This window comes from Gymnoscopelus braueri (genome assembly GCF_963280865.1).
Source record: "Gymnoscopelus braueri genome assembly, chromosome: 23".
Classification (NCBI taxonomy): Eukaryota; Metazoa; Chordata; class Actinopteri; order Myctophiformes; family Myctophidae; genus Gymnoscopelus; species Gymnoscopelus braueri.
In genome coordinates this window covers 13,000,160-13,022,659 of record NC_137625.1, presented here as the reverse complement: position 1 = coordinate 13,022,659, position 22,500 = coordinate 13,000,160, and the positions used below count along the sequence as shown (strand labels likewise).

Below are 22,500 nucleotides of genomic sequence, written 5' to 3'. Positions count from 1 at the left end.
TGGCAGAGGTTATGATTTTTAACACATTGGCTGCCAAAGACGCATATCTGAGTTCTATTTAATTTCTCGCCTGGCTGCCAAAGACGCAGATCTGCGTTCTATTTAAAAAAAAAAAAAAAAAAAAAAGTTTTTTGTTTTTTCGTTTTTTTCTTATTTTTAGACCCAAAGACCAAGGAGATATGATATATCAAAGATTTAAACTCCTATCCACTTCATTGTTAACTTAAAACTTAAAAAATCTGTATCTCGGCTCCTGAGAACTTTTTTTTTCAATGAAAAATCTCTGGCAGTCTACAGCAAAAAATCTGAAATAATTCTGGCAGGAAATGAGTCACGTAGTCACGTATCAAAGTCCAAGGATGCAATTTGGAGAATCAGAATCAGCTTTTTGAGCGGTGTAACCGCTCCTATAAGAGGGTTTAGGACCCATCCGTGTCGAAAGTTTTTCTTTCCGTCGTGAAAATTTGTCTTTCGCTGTGACGCCATGCTGTGGAAAACACGGCCATAGGCTAAGCTCTGCAGGACGTGCCGTGATTGGCTAGCGAGACACATGATGAAATTAACGTCAAACTTCGCAGACGTACTGTGATTGGCTACCGAGATGCATGATGAAATTAATAACTCATAAATAGCACCGCTCACTTCACACTGGGTGTGATTTTTTTTGTCACATCACAGCTTTACAGGTGTAAAGAAGTGGGTGATATTCTTTCACCATTTTGCAGTATTCCGTGAGAAGATAGAGGTGGAGTGAAAGCAAAGGGAAAGAGATTAATGAAACAAATTTAACACATTAACATCATATACAGGTGTGTACATGTTATTTGAGCGGACTCTGTCTTTTCTGTGTTTCGCCCAGGTCCACGTGGTTTTGAGGTTAGGTTTAGGCATAGTTTCTGTGAGGTTAGGGTTAAGGTTAGGGCTAGGCATAGTTTTTGTGAAGTTAGGGTTTAGGCGCCACCTGGGCGACACACCAAAGGAAGAGGGAGTCCCGTTGGAGACGAGATAAGTGCACTGTCAGACTTGTATCCATATTTTTGTTTGTTTCTGATCTGGAGGAGCATTCATGATAATGGCCCTTTATATGAACACTCATATTTGTAATATTGCCACACTAAACACCAGACCAACTCAACTCAAAGGGGGAAATGGGCAAGGGGGTGTGAACAGCAGCTATCACACTGTCTCAGCAGTGTTGCCATGTCTTATTATAAGCAACTTGTTTTTTCAGTTTAGTCGCTTGTAAATATTGGGCATGCTTCCTAATGTTTTCAACCATTGGTTTAACCCATTCATTCAGGGAAAGCGTCTGTGTTATTTTAGCTATATATATAGCACATAGGTTCTCAAAGTGGGGTCCAGGGACCCCCAGGGGTATATATATATCTTTAAATGAACATTTCAACACAAATCTTTGCTTCTGGAGGTCCCTGGAACAAAATATTTTAAGATTGGGGGTCTGTGGCCAAATACATGATAATGTTGGGGGTCCTTGGCGTGAAAAAGTTTGAGCACCACTGATTTAGCAACATAAGTTTTTCAGAAACCTTTTATGATTTAGAAGAATTAAAAAAAAAAAGAATTGGCCTCGGGTCTTAAGGGGTTAAGAACCCCCAAATGAATATGTATTTGGCCGTAATGTCCACAGACCTCCATCTGAAAACATTTTGTGTCAAGGAGGAACCACATTTGTGTTGTTAAAATGTTTCAAATGTTTTCCCATTTTCAAATAGCCGATGTGTACTGGACAAGTAAGACGCGCGAACGCGGGAAGCGAACGCAGCTTGAAAATAACAAGAAATCAAAAACTGTCCTCAAACTAAGGCGTTTTCAACTTGCCATCCGGCCTGAAATATGCACAAATGACATGGAATTCTTAGATATCCCAATAGATGAACTCGTCTAGATGCTTTTAGATGTGTTATTTTTGACTGTAGCTGCTATATTTCTCTCAGAGGAGTGTAATTAGTCACCCACGGGCAGGCGGATTTCAGCCACACTATAGTGCACTCTGCGATCTGTCCACATGGGGGCGCGGCTGCACACAGGCAGTGCACACAATACTGCACACAGACAGACGGACACACACACACACACACACACACACACACACAAGCCGAGCAGGGTTTCATAGTAAGCAGGGTTTCCACTTGCGCGCCTCCTTCCGCTGCGTTCGCAATTATAGTGATTTGCCAGGGACCGACTGTATGTGTGATCATGTGGAGTATTTTATTCCATGCAGTAGAATAAACACCTAATGATTCAGGTAGGAAGAGACAAAGCCTCACACACACGCACACAAGCACGCACAGAACATTGCCGCTGCTGTAGTGCCTGAGGTTAATTGAATAGGACATCGTCGTCTGCATTTTTTACTAATCTAGCAGCATTCTCCCTCCTCCACCTCCACCTCTCCTCCATTATCTAATCTCATGTTTTCTACTAATTCAATTCCAAACCCTGCTTGCTGGCTTTGTGTGCTTGAGAGTATTAAGCACAGAGAACAATAGAGACAGACACAGGCCTGAACCCAGTTCTGGCACAGAACCGCAGCTCAGCAGAACTGAACAGAACATTGCTGATAAAGAATAATATGGGCTATTTGCTGGGAAACGGCGTGCTTTGCGTTTCCAGTGCAAAGTGTTTGTTTTCTTTAACCACTTGAACCCCAGCATCCATATTCTGGGGTAACATTTTTGCCCCAAAATCTACAAGCTCACAACCTCTACAAGTTGTGAGCTTGTAGATCTGCTATTTCTGGCGAAGAGATTTGTTGGAGACGGCAAAAAAAGTGGTCCAAGTATAGTTGTAACTCGGGTCTGATTTACTGAGAGGGTTCAAGTGGTTAAAGGACCAGTCTGTAGAGATTTGTTTGTCCTGTTGGTGCAGGACAGGTAGTACCTGTAACACTCACCACCTGCAGTCGACATAAAATAAATGATAAAACAGACCTTGTTCCGCAGCGACACAGGCAATTTGTTTCATTTCAAAAAAATGTTTATACGTTTTAATTTTAGAGCAGACGAGCAGGATGTTGGTACGAGCGTGCGTGCTGCAGTACGAGAGCATGTGTGTGTGAAATGACACCCCGCACCCAGAACAAGGTGTCGGTGAGTGTAGACAGCGTTTCTCCTTGTTCCCGTCTGTGCTGTTACAACAGCATGCACACATACACACACACACACACACACACGCACACGCACACGCACACACGCACACCAGTGTTGCCATGTCTGCTTATTATAAGCGACTTTGGGCTTGTTTTTCTGTAAAGTTGCTTGTAGATATTGGTAGTTGCGGATTGTGTTTTTTGGGGGTTATTTTTTTAAGTGTAGTTGCTTATTTGGGCTTGTTTCCTAATGTTTTAAGTATTTTTTAAGCAATAATTAAGGACCCCAAAATTATTATGTAATTTGTCCATAGTGTAGACCCCCATCTGAAAATATTTTGTGCAAGAGACCCCGATACCAGATTTGTGTTGTTAAAATATTTAAAAAATATATTCCAAATATTTATCTTTTTTTTCTAGATCCATAAGCATTGTGTGCTTGTAGATCACCTATTCAAATAGCCGATGTGTATATAGGTTTAAAGTGCTCATGTGGCCTATAGTCAATTCTTTTGGGATTGTTTTCATAGACCTCGTTGCTTATTTCTCTTGCAAAATCTGGCAACACTGACACGCACGCACGCGCACGCAACACACAGCTAACGGCGGTCGCTCACATATTCCCTTACAAAGTAGGGTATGCATGTATGCACGTTTGTTTGTGCAGGTTGTTTATGAAGGGTGTGTGAGAGAGAGAGCATGACTGGTGTTTTTGTGTGTGTGTGTGTGTGTGTGTGTGTGTGTGTGTGTGTGTGTGTGTGTGTGTGTGTGTGTGTGTGTGTGTGTGTGTGTGTGTGTGTGTGTGTGTGTGTGTGTGTGTGTGTGTGTGTGTGTGTGTGTGTGTGTGTGTGTGTGTGTGTGTGTGCTGCGTATAAGGGGGTGATAGATTGTGTTTATGGGTGTGGGAGGCAGGCACAACGATATTTACTTGAAGGAGCCAAGTGTTAGTGTTAGGGGTACAGATTGGTTTTTTGAATGCTTGAAAACAACGCGTGTGTGTGTGTACTTGTAAGCCTTATTGATTCAGCATTCAGCCTGCTATAGAACAATGCTTTTATAATTGGGTACTGTACCTCAAAGTGGGGACCGGCGACCCCTAGGGATCGTCAAGGGGGTTCCAGGGTGGTCCTCAGAAAAATGAGGATCAGTTTAAACCGTTGACAAATGTTGACAAATATTCTCTTTCGGGGGGTCCCTCCCTGGCACAAACTCTTTTCAAATGGGGGTCCATTGCCAAAGGCATATCAGTTTGACATGAACATGTTTTAAGAACCACTGAATGAAGCAATACAACGTGGGTGTGTATTCTTTAATGTTTTCATTGTGTGTTATCATCACTGTTTCGGTTGGCATCACTGAAGTGTCATTAATAACGGCAAAGAACACCTCTCGTGTAATATTGAAATTATACAATGGTTATGGTGAAAACTAGTGATACTAGTTCCTCACACACCGAAGATTCCAATAAGCTAGCAAAGCGAGTGAGCGAGTGATAGTTTGGAGGGATACTCATGTGAGCACGGTTGAGGTGTGCTCTGCTGTGATTTGAGCACAGCTGGAGAGCCTAATTAAACCAATCAAAATGCCTGGCTGGAAATAGCCATTGTGTAATATCGTTGGTGTCAGGCGGAAACCTTACATCTCCATATTTCAGCGTAATGTAATTTTTTGTGTAAATTAATGCCCGACTTCGTCATACTACAATGTCACATAAAAGTAGCAACAATAGCCGAACTAAGCTCACAACCCCTGAAAGTGGTTAAGTTTGTCTGTGTGTTTTATAAATATTTAACCTATGAAAAGTATTAACAAGAGCTTGTGACTAATTGATAACTACGTTGGATCCATTAGAACATGGGTTCTTTTTTCCATTTTCTGAAAAGTAAGTCTCACATTGAGTCAGCATCTCTCGAACCTTCGACCTCTCCCAGCATGCACCTGTCAGTCTCCTCCCTCTAACTAACACATCAGACTCCTTCTATTAGATCAATTCTGAAAGCGGCGGGCAGATAGGCTCCACACACACACACACACACACACACACACACACACACACACACACACACACACACACACACACACACACACACACACACACACACACACACACACACACACACACAGCAGTGCTGTCTGTGGAACAATTATCTGACCCAAAGTAGAAACTGTAACTTATGAGAAGTGTGTATTGAGTAGCGTTTGGTGTATACGTATCAATGTTATCATAGCTTTGCACTTTTAAATAGTTTTTAATTAGTTTTGACTTTCATTTCATTTAGTTTTCATTCGTTTTTAAAGCGGGTTTGCTTGTTTAGTAATTTTGTGAAGACGGTTTATTTTTTATTGGTTTTAGTTCAGGGGCAAGATTCAAAATGCTTAGGAAAAAAGCCAGTTTACAAGCTTGCAATGTTGCCAACTTGTAGACTGGTTATTTTGAGTATATTTTAAAACGAAGACTAAAACTAAGGACGTTTTCTCTTTAGTTAGTCTCTAGTTAATTGTCTTGTGAAGACACAATAAAGTTTCAATTAGTTATAGTTTTTTTGTAAAGCCTCGTTTTTATTTCAGTTAACTGAAATGTTTTGTCAATACTAGTTTTAGATTTTTGTTAGTTTTAGTTCAACTTGCCATATGTCCACTGCCCAAAACATGTCATTACTGTTACTGTCTATGTAAGATACGGTATTTTTGTATGAAAACATTTTTTTTAAATTATTATTATCCTATATCATAACTGTCTGACATTTTTGGGAAAATACTAATAGTCATCCCCCCAATAATATCGTTGCAATATAAAAAAATATTGAGGTATAAGTTTGGTCAATATAAACATATTGTGATTTTTGATTTGGCTGCATTGTGGTTGTAGTTGCTCATGGTTGAATTCAGCTGTTATTTCTCCCAAAGTAAAGTTCTTCTCATGCTCCATCCATCACAACCAATGTCGGTTAACCCTAGAGCTGTCTAGACTACCCCAGACCCATTTGCTATTGATTGATTGTGTGTGTGTGTGTGTGTGTGTGTGTGCGCGTGCGTGCGTGCGTGCGTGCGTGCGTGCGTGCGTGCGTGCGTGCGTGCGTGCGTGCGTGCGTGCGTGCGTGCGTGCGTGCGTGCGTGCGTGCGTGCGTGCGTGCGTGTGTGTACGTGTGTACGTGTGTACGTGTACGCATGCACAGAATTTGTGAATGAGTCGGGCCACGGATGAGCCATGGACCCACAGGCATTTTTTTTGTCTAATATGTCTGCGTGGGTTGTTGTTGGCTTGTGTGCGTTTGTGACTGTTCGGGCACGCGTGTGTGTGTGTGTGTATGCGTGTCTGTGTGTGTGTGTGTGTGTGTGTATCCATGTACTATTCACATAGTAGCATTGATCTTAATCATTGTAGTGTAGTCTGTCAGTGCCGGTAGCTATTTGTGCAGCAGCGTACTAGAACACTTCCCCCTAGCCCTGGTCTGTTCACATTATGAAATAAATACACTCTTGTTAAAGAGAAAATACTCCTCTTAAAGAGAAAATACACCGATTCGTTTTTTTTATCAAGGGTTCTCAACTGGTGGTTTGTGAAGGTATTGCATGTCGTTCCATCCTGACCATGCCTTCAGTGATGTACTAGGAAAGTGAAGACTATTGCCACTATAGCCAAGAATAGACAGACTCTGTGCAACCCATATCCCCACTCGAAACAACAGTGGTCCCCAGGTTGATTCTTAGTCAGGATGGTGGTGCTGGACCCTGGCTCAAAACCCAGAGCTATTTTATATACCAACAATTGTCTTCGTCAGGCTGACTGGCCGGGAGGTGAAGACTATGTTTTCGCCCGTCTGTGTGTGTCCATTTGTGTGTTTGCCAGTGTGTCAGCCTGTGTATCAAAATCAAAATCATCCAAAAAAGCGTCTTGATTGTTGGATGAAACAAAAAGTAATCAATAGAATAATCGCTAATAATAATGCAATATTTGCAGCCCTACTTGCCCGACTCATCACTGTAGTATGACCTCCTGGGTGTGAGAATGCTTTGCCGGAAAAGGTAAAAAGAAATTGCAGAGCCATTAACTTTGATACAGCATGGCATGGCAGCCCTGGGCTGTTGACACCACAATTCAGCTAATTAGTATTTTTCTCCCGACATGCCGGGAGAAATTCATGTGAAAAAGAGAGGTCACATAATTACAACCCTGGGAAATACCCTGGGGTGAGTTAGGGTGTGTGCCTGTGTGTGTGTATGTGTGTGTATGTTTGTCTGTTTTTCATGTACATTTTGAGCATTCATGTGGCGGCGTTGTGTGTGCGCGCATGTAGGTGCGTGTGTGTGTGTGTGTGTGTGTGTGTGTGTCCGTTTGTCCATCTGTGTTTTTCCTGTGCATGTGGAAAGTGTGTGTTTACATGTGTGTACATGGTCATGTCTGTGTATGTATGTATGAACATGTTTGTGCATGTGTGTGTGTGCGTGCGTGCGTGCGTGTGTTTTCTGCTCACAATTAGTGCGTGCCTGGCTGTCTTTCTGAGATCGTGTTTAGTGTGGTTTTATTTCCATGCTCAGCCTTTTTACAAAATGACACACTGCAAAGTCTCAAGTGTTCATTTATCTCTTACAGGTCCATTTGTACACTCTGAGTTAAATTAACACCCAGGAATTTGAACTCGTCATGCTCTTTTAAGGTTGACGATGATGATCAAGGCTTTGAGATTTGCATCTTTTCCTGAACCCCAAAGAAGGACTTTTTTGTGATTTTCTCTTGTTTTCTTCACAGCATGTGGAAGGGCCTGAATGTCAACTGCACAGATAGTTCAGGATACACGCCTCTACACCACGCGTCGCTCAACGGTCACAGGTAGGAATTGGAACACCACTACACCACACAAACCATACAAATAGCATATAGCAAAATAGAATCCAAAACACACAAAATAAAATACAAACATTCTGGATTGTGTGTGTGTGTGTGTGTGTGTGTGTGTGTGTGTGTGTGTGTGGGGGTGGGTGTGTGTGTGTGTGTGTGTGTGTGTGTGTGTGTGTGTGTGTGTGTGTGTGTGTGTGTGTGTGTGTGTGTGTGTGAGAGAGAGAGAGACAGAATGAATACACACAGTTCACTCACTCTCACCTGGGCCTGCTGATAAAGCCTTTCCACACTGTGGATTAGCATTAACCTCACCGTTAGCCCACTTTAGCGGAACTGAAGGATTAGCGGTGGGTTTTCGGGGCAATTATGTGGATTTCCTACTTTAGCTCAACGGGGGGAAGGGAAAGGAGGGAGGGGAGGAGAAATGCAGCGTGACAGTATAGGACTTAAGCCAGCAACACGTGCTGGAACTTGTTTAAAGTGTTAGGTGGCAACGAAAGGCAGACAAGTGACCAGTGTTGCCGTGTCTGCTTATTATAAGCGACTTTGGGCTTGTTTTTCTGTAAAGTAGCTTGTAAATATTGGTACAGCTTGTAAACATTGTTGCTTTTTTTTGGGCTTGTTTTTAAAGTGTAGTTGCTTATTTCGGCTTGTTAAAATTCTTGCCCCCCCCCCCAAATAAATTAATGTCTTTTTAGTCCACGGACCCCCATCTGAATTTATAATTTGTGCCAGGGACCCCCGTACCAGATTTGAGTTGTTAAAATGTTTAAAAAAAAGATTCCATACATTTAGCACTTTTTTTTTCAAGATTTCTTTGAAAATAGCAGATCTACAAGCTCACAACGTGTCGCATCCTGACGCGTTGTTGAGCTTGCAGATCGGCTACTTTCAAATAGCCGATGTATATAGGTTTAAAGTGCTCTTGGCCTAGGTTGCTTCTTTTGGGCTTGTTTTCATAAACCAGGTTGCTTATTTCTCGTGAAAAATCTGGCAACACTGCAAGTGATAATTAAAATAGACTGGAGCCAGAGTGTTTTACTATTCGGCTGAGGTTATTTGAAATAATTGGCAACACTTTATGTGAAGGTGTGTACATAAGACTGACATGACACTGTCATAACCAAGACGTGAAGGAAGCATTAGGAATGTTGATGACTTAAGTGTCATTCGGTCAATTATGTACCTTTCAGTACAAATTTTAAGTGACAACAACTTGGCAATAGCCAGATGTTTATGACTGTTGTCATTGAGTGCCATTGGGGCAATTATGTTTCTTTCATTGAGTGTTTATATACTGTTAAATGGCAGGTGTCAAATCATAACAATAGAGTTCAGCACTGGTACTCGAGAGTCCTCTAGACTCTACAGTCAGTACTGAACTCTACAATACTGGACTTCAGCTCTGACTCTAGAGACTATACTATCAAACTAATAATCAAGTAGTAGCTCAGATGTATTTGACCTTCTCAATGGGATTATGAGCGAGTCTACCCAGTTTTGGGCACAGAGGAATGAGATTGAAAAGCTCAACAGCACTGTTTATTATTGAGTCTCTCTGTCACGCTCAGTCTCTTCCTGAGAGAGGCTTCTGCCCTTCTCTCTCTCTCTCTCTCTCTCTCTCTCTCTCTCTCTCTCTCTCTCTCTCTCTCTCTCTCTCTCTCTCTCTCTCTCTCTCTCTCTCTCTCTCTCTCTCTCTCTCTCTCTCTCTCTCTCTCTCTCTGGCATTCTGAATGCAAATGAGGTGGCTCACCTCACCACCTCAGAGAGAGGTGACAGTCTCTCATGACACTTCCCTGTGCTCCAGCTAAATGAATGCTCAGCACAAACCTGGTACGCTGTCACGCTGATTAGTCACTTCATCACTTTGTGGAGTGGGAGTTCTTCTATTAGAGTCCAAAGTGTATTAGCTAAACCTCCTCTGTTCTCTCACTGAAGTCTCCAGTCCCCTCCCCCACGCCTGTGATTCTGTCTCTGAATGTCTGTCTGTCTGTTGTTGGTGCTTTTCCACTAGACGGTATCGGCAATTCAGGTGCCAGTAGCAGTACAGCAGTGAGAAACACAGGGCAGATACAGGGGGAGGAGGGGGGGGGGGGTAGAGACAGATACAGTTAGAAACAAGATAGTAACAGTAATGAAAAGTGAACATGTGAAGTAATAAAGAAGCCTTACATGGTAGCAACATACAGGGACTAGGAAAGGAGTACCAGACTCCAGTTTACTACAGAACAACAAATATATAATCTGACTGGCCCTTTACTGTATGTACAGTACAATATACAGTATCAGTACAGTATTGTCATCAAATAATGCTGTACTGCCAAGTAAGCTGAGTCAAGGTGAGAAATGTACCTTATGTCACTAGTCATGGGACTTCAACAGGGGGTCCGGGACCCCTAGGGGTCCTCAGAGTTACTACAGGGGGTCCGCCAAATCTTTGTGTGATATGATATTTTTTACATTAACCACTAGCATCCGATTTCTGAGGAGGACTTAAGCCAAAAATAGTTTAATCTGCAGCACAATTTTACACAATATAGAGGGGGTCCCTGTTTTATCTCTCTCTCAGCTAGGGGGTCCTTGGCCTGAAAACGTTGAAGACAGACAGGGGGGTGATTTTTCTTTGGAACTGGCTAAAATAAAAGGGATGTTTATAGGCAGTTTTTTTCTGTAGTCTACAACAGCTTTTGCACTGCTGTTGTCTGTCACTGAAAGTGAAACTATTCAACTGCATGGACCGGCTGAGAAGCCTGGTGACGCACTTACTTACTTACTTATATATAATATATTCCATAATATATATATTCGATATATGTATTCTTATATTTCAAAGGTAATCAGCACCATCTGTAGGCTGTCACTTCTTGCCAATGTTTACCGAGTCGACTGTTGCTGCGCAGTGCCAGTGCCCATGCAGTATCAATTTGACCGGCATAAAATCGGAATTTATGACAGTGACCGGCAGGTGACATAAAACCGTCTTTTTTGATCGGCGGCCGATTGATTGGTGCATCTCTATTAGGTACACCTTAGACCTTAGTACCTTTGTGGCTCAATCGAGCCTTTCTCAGCCTTGTGTAGAACAGGATGTGAACCATTTGTGGTCAGAGAAGGACACATACAACTGAACCAGGCCCTTACAAGAGCCTAGACTGCCAAAAACAACTCAGACAGTCTATGTCAGTGGTTCTCAACCTTTTCAGGCCTTGACCCCCCAAGCTTGTAGATCAGCTATTTTCAGGATTCTTATAATTATTTGACAATTTGGCCAATGTTTGACCAGTTTTTATAGTATAGTTTGTTGATCACTTTTGATGCAGTAATGATCTTTTTTATTTCATTTATTTTCTTTCTTTGAATTATCTTTTTTTAGGTATTAGGTATTCAATTAAATTGTCACTTTACTGTCATCTGGGGACCCCCCCAAAATCATGCGGAGACCAGCCTGATGGTCCCGACCCACAGGTTGAGAACCCCAGGTCTACTGTTTGTGACTTCTGAGAACATCCATTTTGGTGAGCCTCTGCGAATTGTAGTCCCAGTTTGCTGTCCTCTGCTGCTGTAGCCTATCCTTTATGTTATGTCAGTAAAACATAGTTCACAGGCTTTTTAAACATTTTCAGCCATGATTTTTTTATCGTGTAATTATAATGTGTGAAACAAATCATTGAGTTTCCTTCTCAGGGTCTTTAACAAACTTTTAAACTAGACACAATGAGCAACTTCCTGGCCTATTTCTCACCTAGCATGCTATCAGAAACGTTTTTTTGTTGAAATAATGTTGTGAAATATAGTGTGTTTCCAGATATTTCGCCATTTGTTCTTTAGCACAGAGGATCAGCTATGGTGACCGGCTATACTGAGATGGTCCTATACGCTTTGGAAAATGAAGTACCGGGTACCAAAAGCAAAGTGGAGTTGAGTTGAATTGAGCCAGTATACCGTGCAGTGGAAATTATTGATATTGTCTGGTTGGCTGACTACACAGCTTACTTACTTACACTTAAACTCCAGCATCCGTATTGTGGGGGTAATAGCAGCTATTTTCAGCGAAGATATTCAATGTAGAGCGAAAACAGAAAAGTCACTAGTATGCACCGGAGCCCTGAGGGACTCCGCTCAACCAAGTATAGGGTTTAAGTGGTAAAAGTGTACATGGTCCATCTTTTAATCAGTCTCTGTCTCACTCTCTCTGCCTCCCGGCCTGTCTGTATGTCTGTCTGTCTGTCTGTCTGTCTGTCTGTCTCTCAGAGAGGTGGTGTTGAAGCTGTTACAGTTCGAGGCGTCTACGAACGTGGCGGACAGTAAAGGATGCTTCCCGCTGCACCTAGCCGCCTGGCGGGGAGACGTGCACATCGTGCGGATCCTCATCCACCACGGCCCCTCCCACTGCCGTGTCAACCAACAGGTACGTACTGTAGGGCAAGCGCGTTTCTCAGGACTTTAGCCCAAACTTAGTTTAATGAATCAATGTTTTATTGTAAACACATGGAACCCAGTGCGAACATTCAGCTCACAGTTGTTCCTACCTGACCCTGGTGTCAGGCAGGCAGGACTTCTACTGGTTGACAAGTGGTACTGCCCGAAGCTCATAGGCACAGTTTCTCCCCTTCACAAGTGAGGGTTGCCCCTTTGATGAGCGGTGGAAATTCGGTCTCTCATGCCCTGGGTTTGAATTCTGGGTAGGACATAAAATGTACATATTGGACCAGTGAGGGTCCATTAGGATTAGGTTATATTTGTACTGTGACAACTGACCCAAACCAACACACAGATACAGTATTTCAAAAGCCAAATACAGGCATTTATTTGGGGATAATTGCTCAGAGTTGGGAATGGGGAATGTTGCTTACCAAGGTAAGCAACCAAAACAAACATAAATTCTTCCCAATGCAGGGTTTTGTCCATGCACATTTCAGTGTTTCCAGTCAAGTTCTATGTTGCCTATAATAGAAGAGAGGCACAATGTCATTAGGGTATTTCACCATTACAGTTAAATGGAGGAAATAGTGGAAGTTCTCGCTCACCGCCTGAGCACCTAGCTGTCCAGCACAGGTGTCCACAGATCAGGCTGATTGAGGAGGTAGAGTGGAACCTACCTCCCCTCAGAGCCATTTAAGGAGAGTTGCGTCACTTCCGTTCACTTCATCGGGCCAGTCCTAGGAGCCGAATCAGTGGCGCAGCCAGAACGCTAGTATAGGTTGGGCCTGAGCAGGAGCGGGTGGGCACGCATGCACGCGCACGCAGCGCGCGTGCATATGTGCATGTGTCCCGGTGCATGTGTCCCGGTTATTGCGTGTATATTGGCTGTTTTGGGGCGTTTTTTTGTTACTTTATTTCGGTTTTAGGGTTAGGGTTAGGTTAGGGTTATGTTATTTAATTCTTATTTTTGCCTGATTTAAACGATTTTTTAAATCAAAATCGATTGGGTGGGCCAGCTTTCTATGTGGGTGGGCCACTGCCCACCCCAGCCCACCCATGGCTGCGCCCCTGAGCCGAATAGTGACAAAGCCCTGAACCGGAAGTTTATGAGCGTTTGTCAATATTTCGAGTTTACATGAACCACGTGGCCAGCGCTGTTTTCTGCCCCCGAGGTGACGCAACTCTCTAATACAAGGCTCTGCCTCTCCTCTATGACGTGTCCTAGACTCAGGCAGAGGCGCTGTCCTTGGTGCTGAACTCTGCCTCTGCCTCTGCCTCGTTAGGGTGCTTACCTGTCTGGCGGCCCAGCAAGACTCCAGACACAGTACACTCTCCGAGTTACAAATGGATAGATTAACACTAGCCTGCAAGGTCCAGAATAATACATAAAATATAAACGATCATGTTGATGCAGGACGGCAGAGCAGAGGGAGAGATCGGCGGGGTCACACTAAACTAAGCACTACCGAATTTAGGCCGGCAGCTCGGGGCGATTGATTGGATTCCGGCCACCCGTCCGTCGGAGAAGCGTGCCAAGCATGCCAAGGCCAGCGGCCTGTTTGTTTCTCGTGTGTAAAGACTGCGTGAACGGATTGACGCCTCCGCCATCTCTCTGATTAATGTTGGTCTTCATCGGCGGGGCTTCCATTCATCTGTTGTCTCTCAATGTGGCAGTGATCCATGGCTGCAGATTACTTGCAGTAATCAGTGATCTGTCTCTGACAGCAGGGGTGGGAGCCGTCAGCCCTCCGCTGCTGTCGTCTGTCGTCAAGGGAAAACCGCCTCCTCCCTCGGCTCTCGCAGCATATTTATGCTGTCGCAGCGTGATTTTGGAGAGCAGTATAGCATTGCCACTGATTATCGATGTTTTGACCGATATTTTGTCAACAATTTTAAACATTTTCTAATCAATTTGAAAAACATATTTTTTGAAAAACATATTTTTTGAAAAATATTTTTTGAAAAACATATTTTTTGAAAAACATATTTTTTTGAAAAACACAGAATGAAAATAAACAAATAACCACTCAACCCGTATTCAAATCTAAATCAAACGCTGTAAATTCTCCCCATCCTTACCAGCTGTTAGTGGTGAAAACGCCCCTTGAGTTTCCTCCAGCACCTCCTTGAGGTTTTTGCAGCGATACTGTAATGTCTCCCTCAAGGTGATTTGCCGGCCATTTACAGAGCCTAATAAGCACATTCTCCTCCGTAGCCATCAGCCAAATTGTTTCCTTCTGAGAGGGGCCGGAGTCTTAATTGTTTGCTGTGATGAATGGCATCCATCGCCCCTGACATGGAATAGTTTTGTCAGCAAGAGTGGAAGGTAATTTTATTGAACCCCCATCAATGTGGAGGCAGGCAGTTTAGGGTAAGTACCGTAGCTAATTGGGACCCAATGCTTCCCGAGCCATATGTGGCCCATAGGTCAGGAGCCTCTCCTGTGTCTATAGTGTGAGTCAGCTTGATGTACAAGTACACCCCCTGGACATGACACTACTATGTTGCAGGGACTTACCCCCAATCCAACCCTTCATTTAGGTCCCGTTTTTTTAAGTCTTTGGTATGACTCTACTGGGGATTGAACCCCCAAACTCCCAGTCTCAGGGCGGGAACTCTAACCACAAGGCCACTGAGCTGGTTGCAGGCCTTATGCAGTTCCACTATTGATTGATTGACATGCATAACATCTTCATTAACAAAGTGCATACGCGTCAACACATTTGTACATACCTGTCAAAAGGATAAAACACAATAACACATGAGAGCTTGTTTCCATTGTGGTCCTTTGGAGAAGAAAGGTGCTTACAGAGTTAAGAGGGGCTTATGCTTGATCGTTGTGAGATGCCACTAATCCTATATTAAAATTGCCTAGAGGGTGGGTCGACAGTGGGTCGACAGTGGACGGTGGACATCACAAACGTAATATGCAGACTTGCAAGACACACCGTTGCACCAATCCTCACCAAACTTAGCACAAACACTGTTCAGGGGTCTACAGTACCATCAGAATAGCCACGTGTGGCCGCCAAGTGCCCCTGGCACAGTGTTGCTCCAATCTGCGCAAACACTGTTCAGTGGTCTGCCATGACCACTGGGGGCCTCAGTTGCTCCAATCTTCACCAAACATGGCACAAATGCTGTTCAGGGGTCTGCCATGAGAATATTGTAGTTACCCCAAAAAGTAATTATGTGTGCAAAAACGTATATGTGCGCAAAAACTCATATGGGGCACTACAGCAGTGTTACAGCAGTGTCTAACATTTCAAATGACCATTGCTCTCATCAGCGCAACATGGGACTGGTTAAAAATGCTCCTTAGAGGTATATGTGTCCTCCGCATGGCGCATGCATGTGCGCTCTGCATCTCCATGGTTGTTCACTAATAGTCCGTACGGTGTGTTGCCCGTGCGGGTATGCAGTCGTACAGAACACACGCTCATAAATCCACCGTCTAAGATTTATGGAGTGAGCATGTGTTTACGATGCCCCGGCTCCGTATTTCCCCTCCGTCTGTCTGCAAACGGTAAAAGTAGGCCTGCATGCATTAGTCAGCATGATATAGTGAGCCCCACACACACACACATCACGTAGACATACGTACAGCACGGCTGTGCATTAGCCCCTTTCTCAGCGATATTACTCTGCCCACGCACCACCATTACTCCTGTCAGAGGTTGAGTGTGTGCGCGTGCCTCCACTTGTGTGTGTGTGTGTGTGTGTGTGTGTGTGTGTGTTTATGGGCTGTATCGTCATTGTTTATGCTGAGTTTTATAGGGCAGATCACAAGGGCCGGTGCACGCTCTGTCTTAACCACTTAAACCCGATTCGTAGTTCGGCGTACGTCGTTGTCGCATGGCAAAAAAACAGCGACCGAGCTTATAGATCGGCTGTTATTCGAAAACATTTGAAGTTTAAAAGGGGTTATTGTCTGCTCTATTTTAACATCAGGGAGAACGAGCAGGAGATGAATATGTACAGTATATACACTGCTGGAGAGAAATGATAAAATGTCCAGACCAGGGAGACAAAACAGGGAGAGAGAGAGAGAGAGCGAGGTGGAGCATTAGAGAAGTGTGCGTAGGTGTGTAAGCTCAACATGGAGCGTTATTAGTGGTTAGTGGAGGTTATTGGTCGTGGTAAACCATTCACAACCCCCTGTTTACTGCCTAATTGGTCCCAGCAGTGTGCATACACAGCTGTTTGTGTTTACTGTGTTGTGTTGTGTTGTGTTGTGTTGTGTTGTGTGTGTGTGTGTGTGTGTGTGTGTGTGTGGGTCTGAGAGTGGGAGAGAGAGACGCACGCACGCACGCACGCACGCACGCACACAGTAAGTGTCAGGGTGTGACAGTGATAGATAATGAGGTATTGCTTGTTTACTCGAGGCCTGTACCATGCTTGGTGACCCAGCTAGATGTCTTGCAGACAGATAGACATAGTTTGCATGACTCTGTCTCTGTTGTTATTTCATGCGCTGTCTCGTTCCGTCTTTCTCTGTGTGCAGGTGTTGTGGGTGTGCGCATGTGTGTCCACCGACAACTACATGCGTGAACAGATTTTTCTCAGGCACATATTCTGTGATACGCTGCGACCAGCTCTCTGTTTACCATTTAAGTTTGTGAACCAACGCAGCAACTATATGGTCATTGTAAAGCACCAACCGACTCCGCAACACGTCACCGATACTGATGCTTGATCAGGACCCCCATTGTGTGGTCAATGCGCTGGCATCACTTTTAAACGTTGCACACAGTCCGTGTCATATACGTAGCACATACCATGTAGACCAGGGGTCTTCAACAGGGGGTCCGGGACCCCTAGGGGGTCCTCAGAGCTACTACAGGGGGTCCGCCAAATCTTTGTGTGATATGATTTTTCTTTTTACCATAAACACTTAAACCCTAGCATCCCTTTTCTGAGGAGAACTTTAGCCAAAAATAGCAGATCTACAAGCCCACAATGCCTCGCGCTGCGAGGCGTTGTGGGCTTGTAGATCGGCTATTTTTGGCAAAGAGGTAGAAGTGTAGAGAGAAAAAAGAGCAGACCAAGTAAAAAAAAAAGAAACACAATTTTATAGAATATAGAGGGGGTCCATGCTTCATCTCTCTCTCAGCTAGGGGGTCCTTGGCCTGAAAACGTTGAAGACCCCTGATGTAGACTCAGCGGTGAAAATACCATATACATCAAAAACCCATTCAATCTAAACTTAAAACAAGTCAGGTGCGATGTCCACTTCTGTCGACTCAGCACCATTCTAGTTGCATATCCCAGTGGCTCTCAACCTTTTCAGGCTGTGACCCCCCAGACAAATCCTATTTGAACTGGGGACCCCCCACCCTGGCAAGCACTTGGAAATCTAGGAGTTGAGGCGTTACATTTTGTTTGACTTGGATTCCACAGATAAATATTGTGAAAATAGCCGATATACAAGCTCACAACGCCTCGCGTTGTGAGCTTGTAGATCTTGTAGAGCTTGCCTCTTTCTTATATTATTTGACAATTTGGCCAATGTTTGACCAGTTTTTATAGTATAGTTTGTTTGTTACTTTTGATGCAGTAATGTTCTTTTTTCTTTCTTTCTTTCTGTTTTTTTAAGTATTAAAAAGTTTACATTGTCACTTACTGTAACTGTTACCTGGAGACCCCCCCAAAATCCTATGGGGACCCCCCGACCCACTGGAATCGCATCTGGTAACCGTTCCATGTCTGCATTGGACAGGAAAGGTACGTCGTCCAAGCAATATGATGACTTGTGCAGTTTAGGGGTTCCTTGTCTGGCTCAAGGGCACTTCGACACAAAGCCTGTTGGCTCCGGCCGTTGAGCCGGAAACCAGTTTGATCCAGTCAGGAGAGAGAACTCATACAGGATACAGGATAGACCAGGGCAATTGGAAGTGATGACACAAAACAATTTGCGGGAGAAAATTGGAACTGAAACACTACAAAAATTGAAGCTTGTAAAATGGGCTCTGTCCTCTGATTGGATGAAATTGGTGTACCACCTGAAAATGCATTTTCAGTTTATTAACCCTTTAAGACCTGAGGCGATTCTTAAAACAATTCTAAATCCTAACAGTTTTTGGAAAAAAATCTTTAAAAAATGATTTTTCAAAAATAGCAGATCTACAAGCTCGTAGCGCGGCACTCGCGCTATGAGCTTGTATATCTGCTATATTTTAATAGCCAAAGAAATCTAAAGTGACACAGATGCGTTCCAGGTATTAACTCTTTCACTGCCAAGAGTATTTTCATAAAGTACTCCCCCAGTGCCAGAAATTTGCGTTTTATTTTATTTTTTAATTTTGTAATTTTTCATTCAAATAAATTATCTGATTGGGTTTTTAAACCCATAATACAGTTCTACCAGTAGAGAGCAACAAATCGACACATTGATGACCTCGCTGGCTCACTCGCCCCCTCCCAAACAGGCTCACGTCATATCCGGTCATAACCGGATGTTGACATTTTTGACAATCGTTGATCGGGCTAAATTACGATGCGATACACGACTACGATGACTGATCGTCACCCAGACCAAAGAGAGTAGACGTGGACCTCTCCGTTCGTTTTATATACCGTGTGAAAAACTGTGACTTTCCCTATTCTGGCCGAAAATGATCGCGGGAAAAAAATGAGGACCGGAAACGGAATCTGCGTCATGAAACCGGAACCCAATGAGTCTGAAGGAGTCAGGAAGCGAAAGTGATCATGAAAAATATACAGTGTAGCGCGACCACAGTCAAAAGTAAAAACTCGGGATTTCTCGTGCTGGCACTGAGGGTACTCTGGAAAAACTCGGGATATCTCGGGGCGTGGCACTGAGAGAGTTAATGGGTTAAAGTGCAAGAGAGACAGGAAGACCCCTGTTACTGAACAAACACTCTATAGCAATATCAGAATATAGAGCTTTTTAACAAAACAAAAAAAACATTTGTTTCAACCCAAACATATCACGTACAGCAGATATAGAACCACAGTCTCTTGTATGTGGTTAAAAACATCAATAACTCCATAAACACTTATCTGTTTCCAATCTGGATAGGCCACATATCGTATTAGGGCTGCCAGTCTGGTTATTGTTGTTGTTAGAATACCCCAGCATCCATATTCTGGGGGAAAAATTGGCCCAAAAGTGCAGATCTACAAGCTCTAAGGGTGTGCCAATATATCGTCCCACGATATATCGCGATACGTTTTCCTGACAATATGTATCGTTTTGGATTTTTAATTTTTTTAATTTTTTTACAATAATAATAATGCAAACAGCCCCGAGGTGAAAAGGGTGACAACATGTTGTTTTTTTTCGGGTCAGGTGTCACACTATTGCCCTATTTGGATTCAAAACGGCTATTGTAGCTGAAAAGCTACACGTTTGCATGTCTGAATGATGCAAAAACAGAATTATTTGTTTGCATTTGCTTTTTTTCTCCCCCATATATTTTCATGATAAAAAAGTGCGTATCGAAATCGTATCGAAGTTGTGAGCCCAATATCGTATGGTATCGTTTCGTGAAATTAGTGTATCGGCACACCCCTAACAAGCTCTCAAGCTTATTTTTGCAGAAGAAATTTGATGTGGATAGAAAAAAAGCGGTCCAAGTACAGTCACAACTCGGGTCCGTTTTGACCTAGAGCTGAGGGTTTGGAGTGGTTACCCCATTAACACATTGATTGCCAAGATATTAAACATAGTTTTCTATCCCCGTGCCGGCGTATAATTACCTCAATCCGATGATATTTGAAACGCCGTGGAACCGACATTGTGTAAAAAAAACACACGGAAAAAGTTTCCTGTGAGTAGACGGAAGGATCTGTGTATCCATGGGAACGACAAGTTTCCAACCGCAATCCGCCATTTTGGAGCTTTGGTCCGCTGAAAACGGGTGGTTTTCAATGGAAAAAAAAGAAACTGAGTTACAGCCGTTTTTCTGAAAATCCCATCATTGGGGCGGATGGAAGTGACGTTTTTTGGAATGATGTCACATCCACATTTTTCTTCTCTGAGAGACGATCGATCATTCCAAAGCTGTGTTAGGTCGCCCCTTGTGGAATTTTCCCCAAAAAAATCTAAAAACGAGTTAAAACTCGATCTAGGCAATCAAGCGATGGATTCTAAAAACGAGTTAACTCGATCTAGGCAATCAATGTGTTAAGACTAGGGGTGGGACGATATGGGTACCTCACGATACGATATGTATCACGATATTAGGCCCACGATAACAATATATATCACGATATCTGAAAATGCCGATATATTGCGATATCACGATATATTGCATGAAATTTCACCAACGATATATCACGATATCTGAAAATATCGATATATTGCGATATCACGATATATTGCATTTTTTTTTTTTTTATATCGATATTTTCCGGGAGGATATCGATTATTTATCGCGGGAGAAAGTATCGCGATATATCGATATATCGATATATCGTCCCACCCCTAGGTTAAGACCCATTAAGACCAAGACCTTGTGTCACTTTAGATTTCTTTGGCTATTCAAAAATAGCAGATATACAAGCTCATAGCGCGGCACCGAGTGCCGCGCTATGAGCTTGTATATCTGCTATTTTTGAAAAATCTTGAAAATAAATATTTTATAGATATACAGATTTTTTTCAAAAAACTATTAGGATTTAGAAAAAAAAATCAAGAATCGCCTCAGGTCTTAAAGGGTTAATGAGAAGACACAGAAGCTGCCCTGGGTGTGTGTAGATGCTGTGTAAACAGCCTCATTACATCCATATGTATGATGACCCCTGTGGTGGACGGGTCACTGGCTTCCTCCAGGAACCCACAGCAGATATGTGTGGAGATGTGTGGGAACCAGCCAAGAACCCCTGGGCCCGTTTCTTTCTGCAGTCAATAGGGCAAGGGGCGGTTACACCATTCCATCTCTCTCTCTCACACACACTCTTTCTCCTCTTGATTCAACTTCATTCCACACCCTCAGTAGCCAGAAGAGAAAGACGGACAATGAGATGAGATAGGGATATAACTTCATTGATCCCGCGGATCAATGACATTTCACTGAGTAAACACAAATCTATGCAGTGTGTACAGTTTGGTGGGGGAAGACCGTAGCATGCGTACAGCTGCAGGTAATTACAGGGTAGTGCAAAACATGCACAAAGTGTCCATGTATGCTATCCTTTGTGCAGACAATGTGTGTGTGTGTGTGTGTGTGTGTGTGCGCGCACGTGTGCATGCTTGATACTTTACGCCTTGTAATATTTCCTGCCGGCCTTTAGGGCCCCTGGGAGCATAAACCAGAACTAATCCAGTGATTATCAACAATTTTCTTTATTTCAAGGACCCCCAGTTTGACTTGCAGTACATTAGGCCACGGACCCCTATTTGATACAATTCATGTCTCTGGTACCCCAATCTACACTGTAATATCCTCAGTGATACTCTGATAGTATACAAATGGAACCAGGCTGGGCAATTAGGCTCTGATGTAGCCTGGCAGCGCATAACGTATTCAGGAAAATATTTCCTAAGGTGATAAAATCGAGTGTAAAGTCCGGCAAAACCTCATTCACTTGAATGGAGTGTAAATGCTTCTGCAGCCAGCAGGAGGGGAAATAGCGACATCTGCTGGACCACTAATGGGAACTGCAGGGAATTTCATTCTACCGTGTGAGCCTCAATTTCAAGAGCTCTCCCTTGCCACCTGTTCCCAACCATCAATCATTTAGCTGGGGGACCCGCTGCTGGAACCCCGTCAAGGACCCCTGGGGGTTCCCTGGAACCCTACGTTGGGAACCTCTGAACTAAACCATAGGTGAAAGGTTCATGGGGTCACCAACTGGCTGCCGTGTGTACTTTGCATTGTGTGCATCTCTGTGCTCGCTGTGCGCGCGCCCTCGTGCATGCGTCACCGCCACAAAACGAAACCATATGTTTCCTCATACCCGCTGCCCCCCCCCCCCTTTGTGGAAATGCTTCAGTGTGTGAAAGTGCCCTCCCTGAAAAGTCACGGCACTATTAATATTAGCAGACAACCCCAGGAAGAGCCTGTCTACACAGCATCAGCAGTTAGCTCCTCTTGGAAGCGGTTCTGACATGTGCTTCCCGGCGCCTGATGCTCGATGCTCAGCTGAACAGCCAGCAGCGGGC

The 22,500-nt window shown here is 43.6% G+C and overlaps 1 protein-coding gene across 2 annotated transcripts in view; it reads left to right on the top strand.

The window, feature by feature from the left end:
• Positions 1-22,500, top strand: part of anks1b (ankyrin repeat and sterile alpha motif domain containing 1B) — a gene marked incomplete at its 5' end in the record, with an annotated part of 338,563 nt that overhangs the window by 88,302 nt on the left and 227,761 nt on the right. For both annotated transcript variants that reach the window (XM_080421028.1, XM_080421027.1), the window contains 2 exons: positions 7,860-7,940; positions 12,201-12,357. In XM_080421028.1, coding sequence (XP_080277154.1) covers positions 7,860-7,940; positions 12,201-12,357 — 238 coding nt within the window. The remainder of the gene's footprint in view (positions 1-7,859; positions 7,941-12,200; positions 12,358-22,500) is intronic.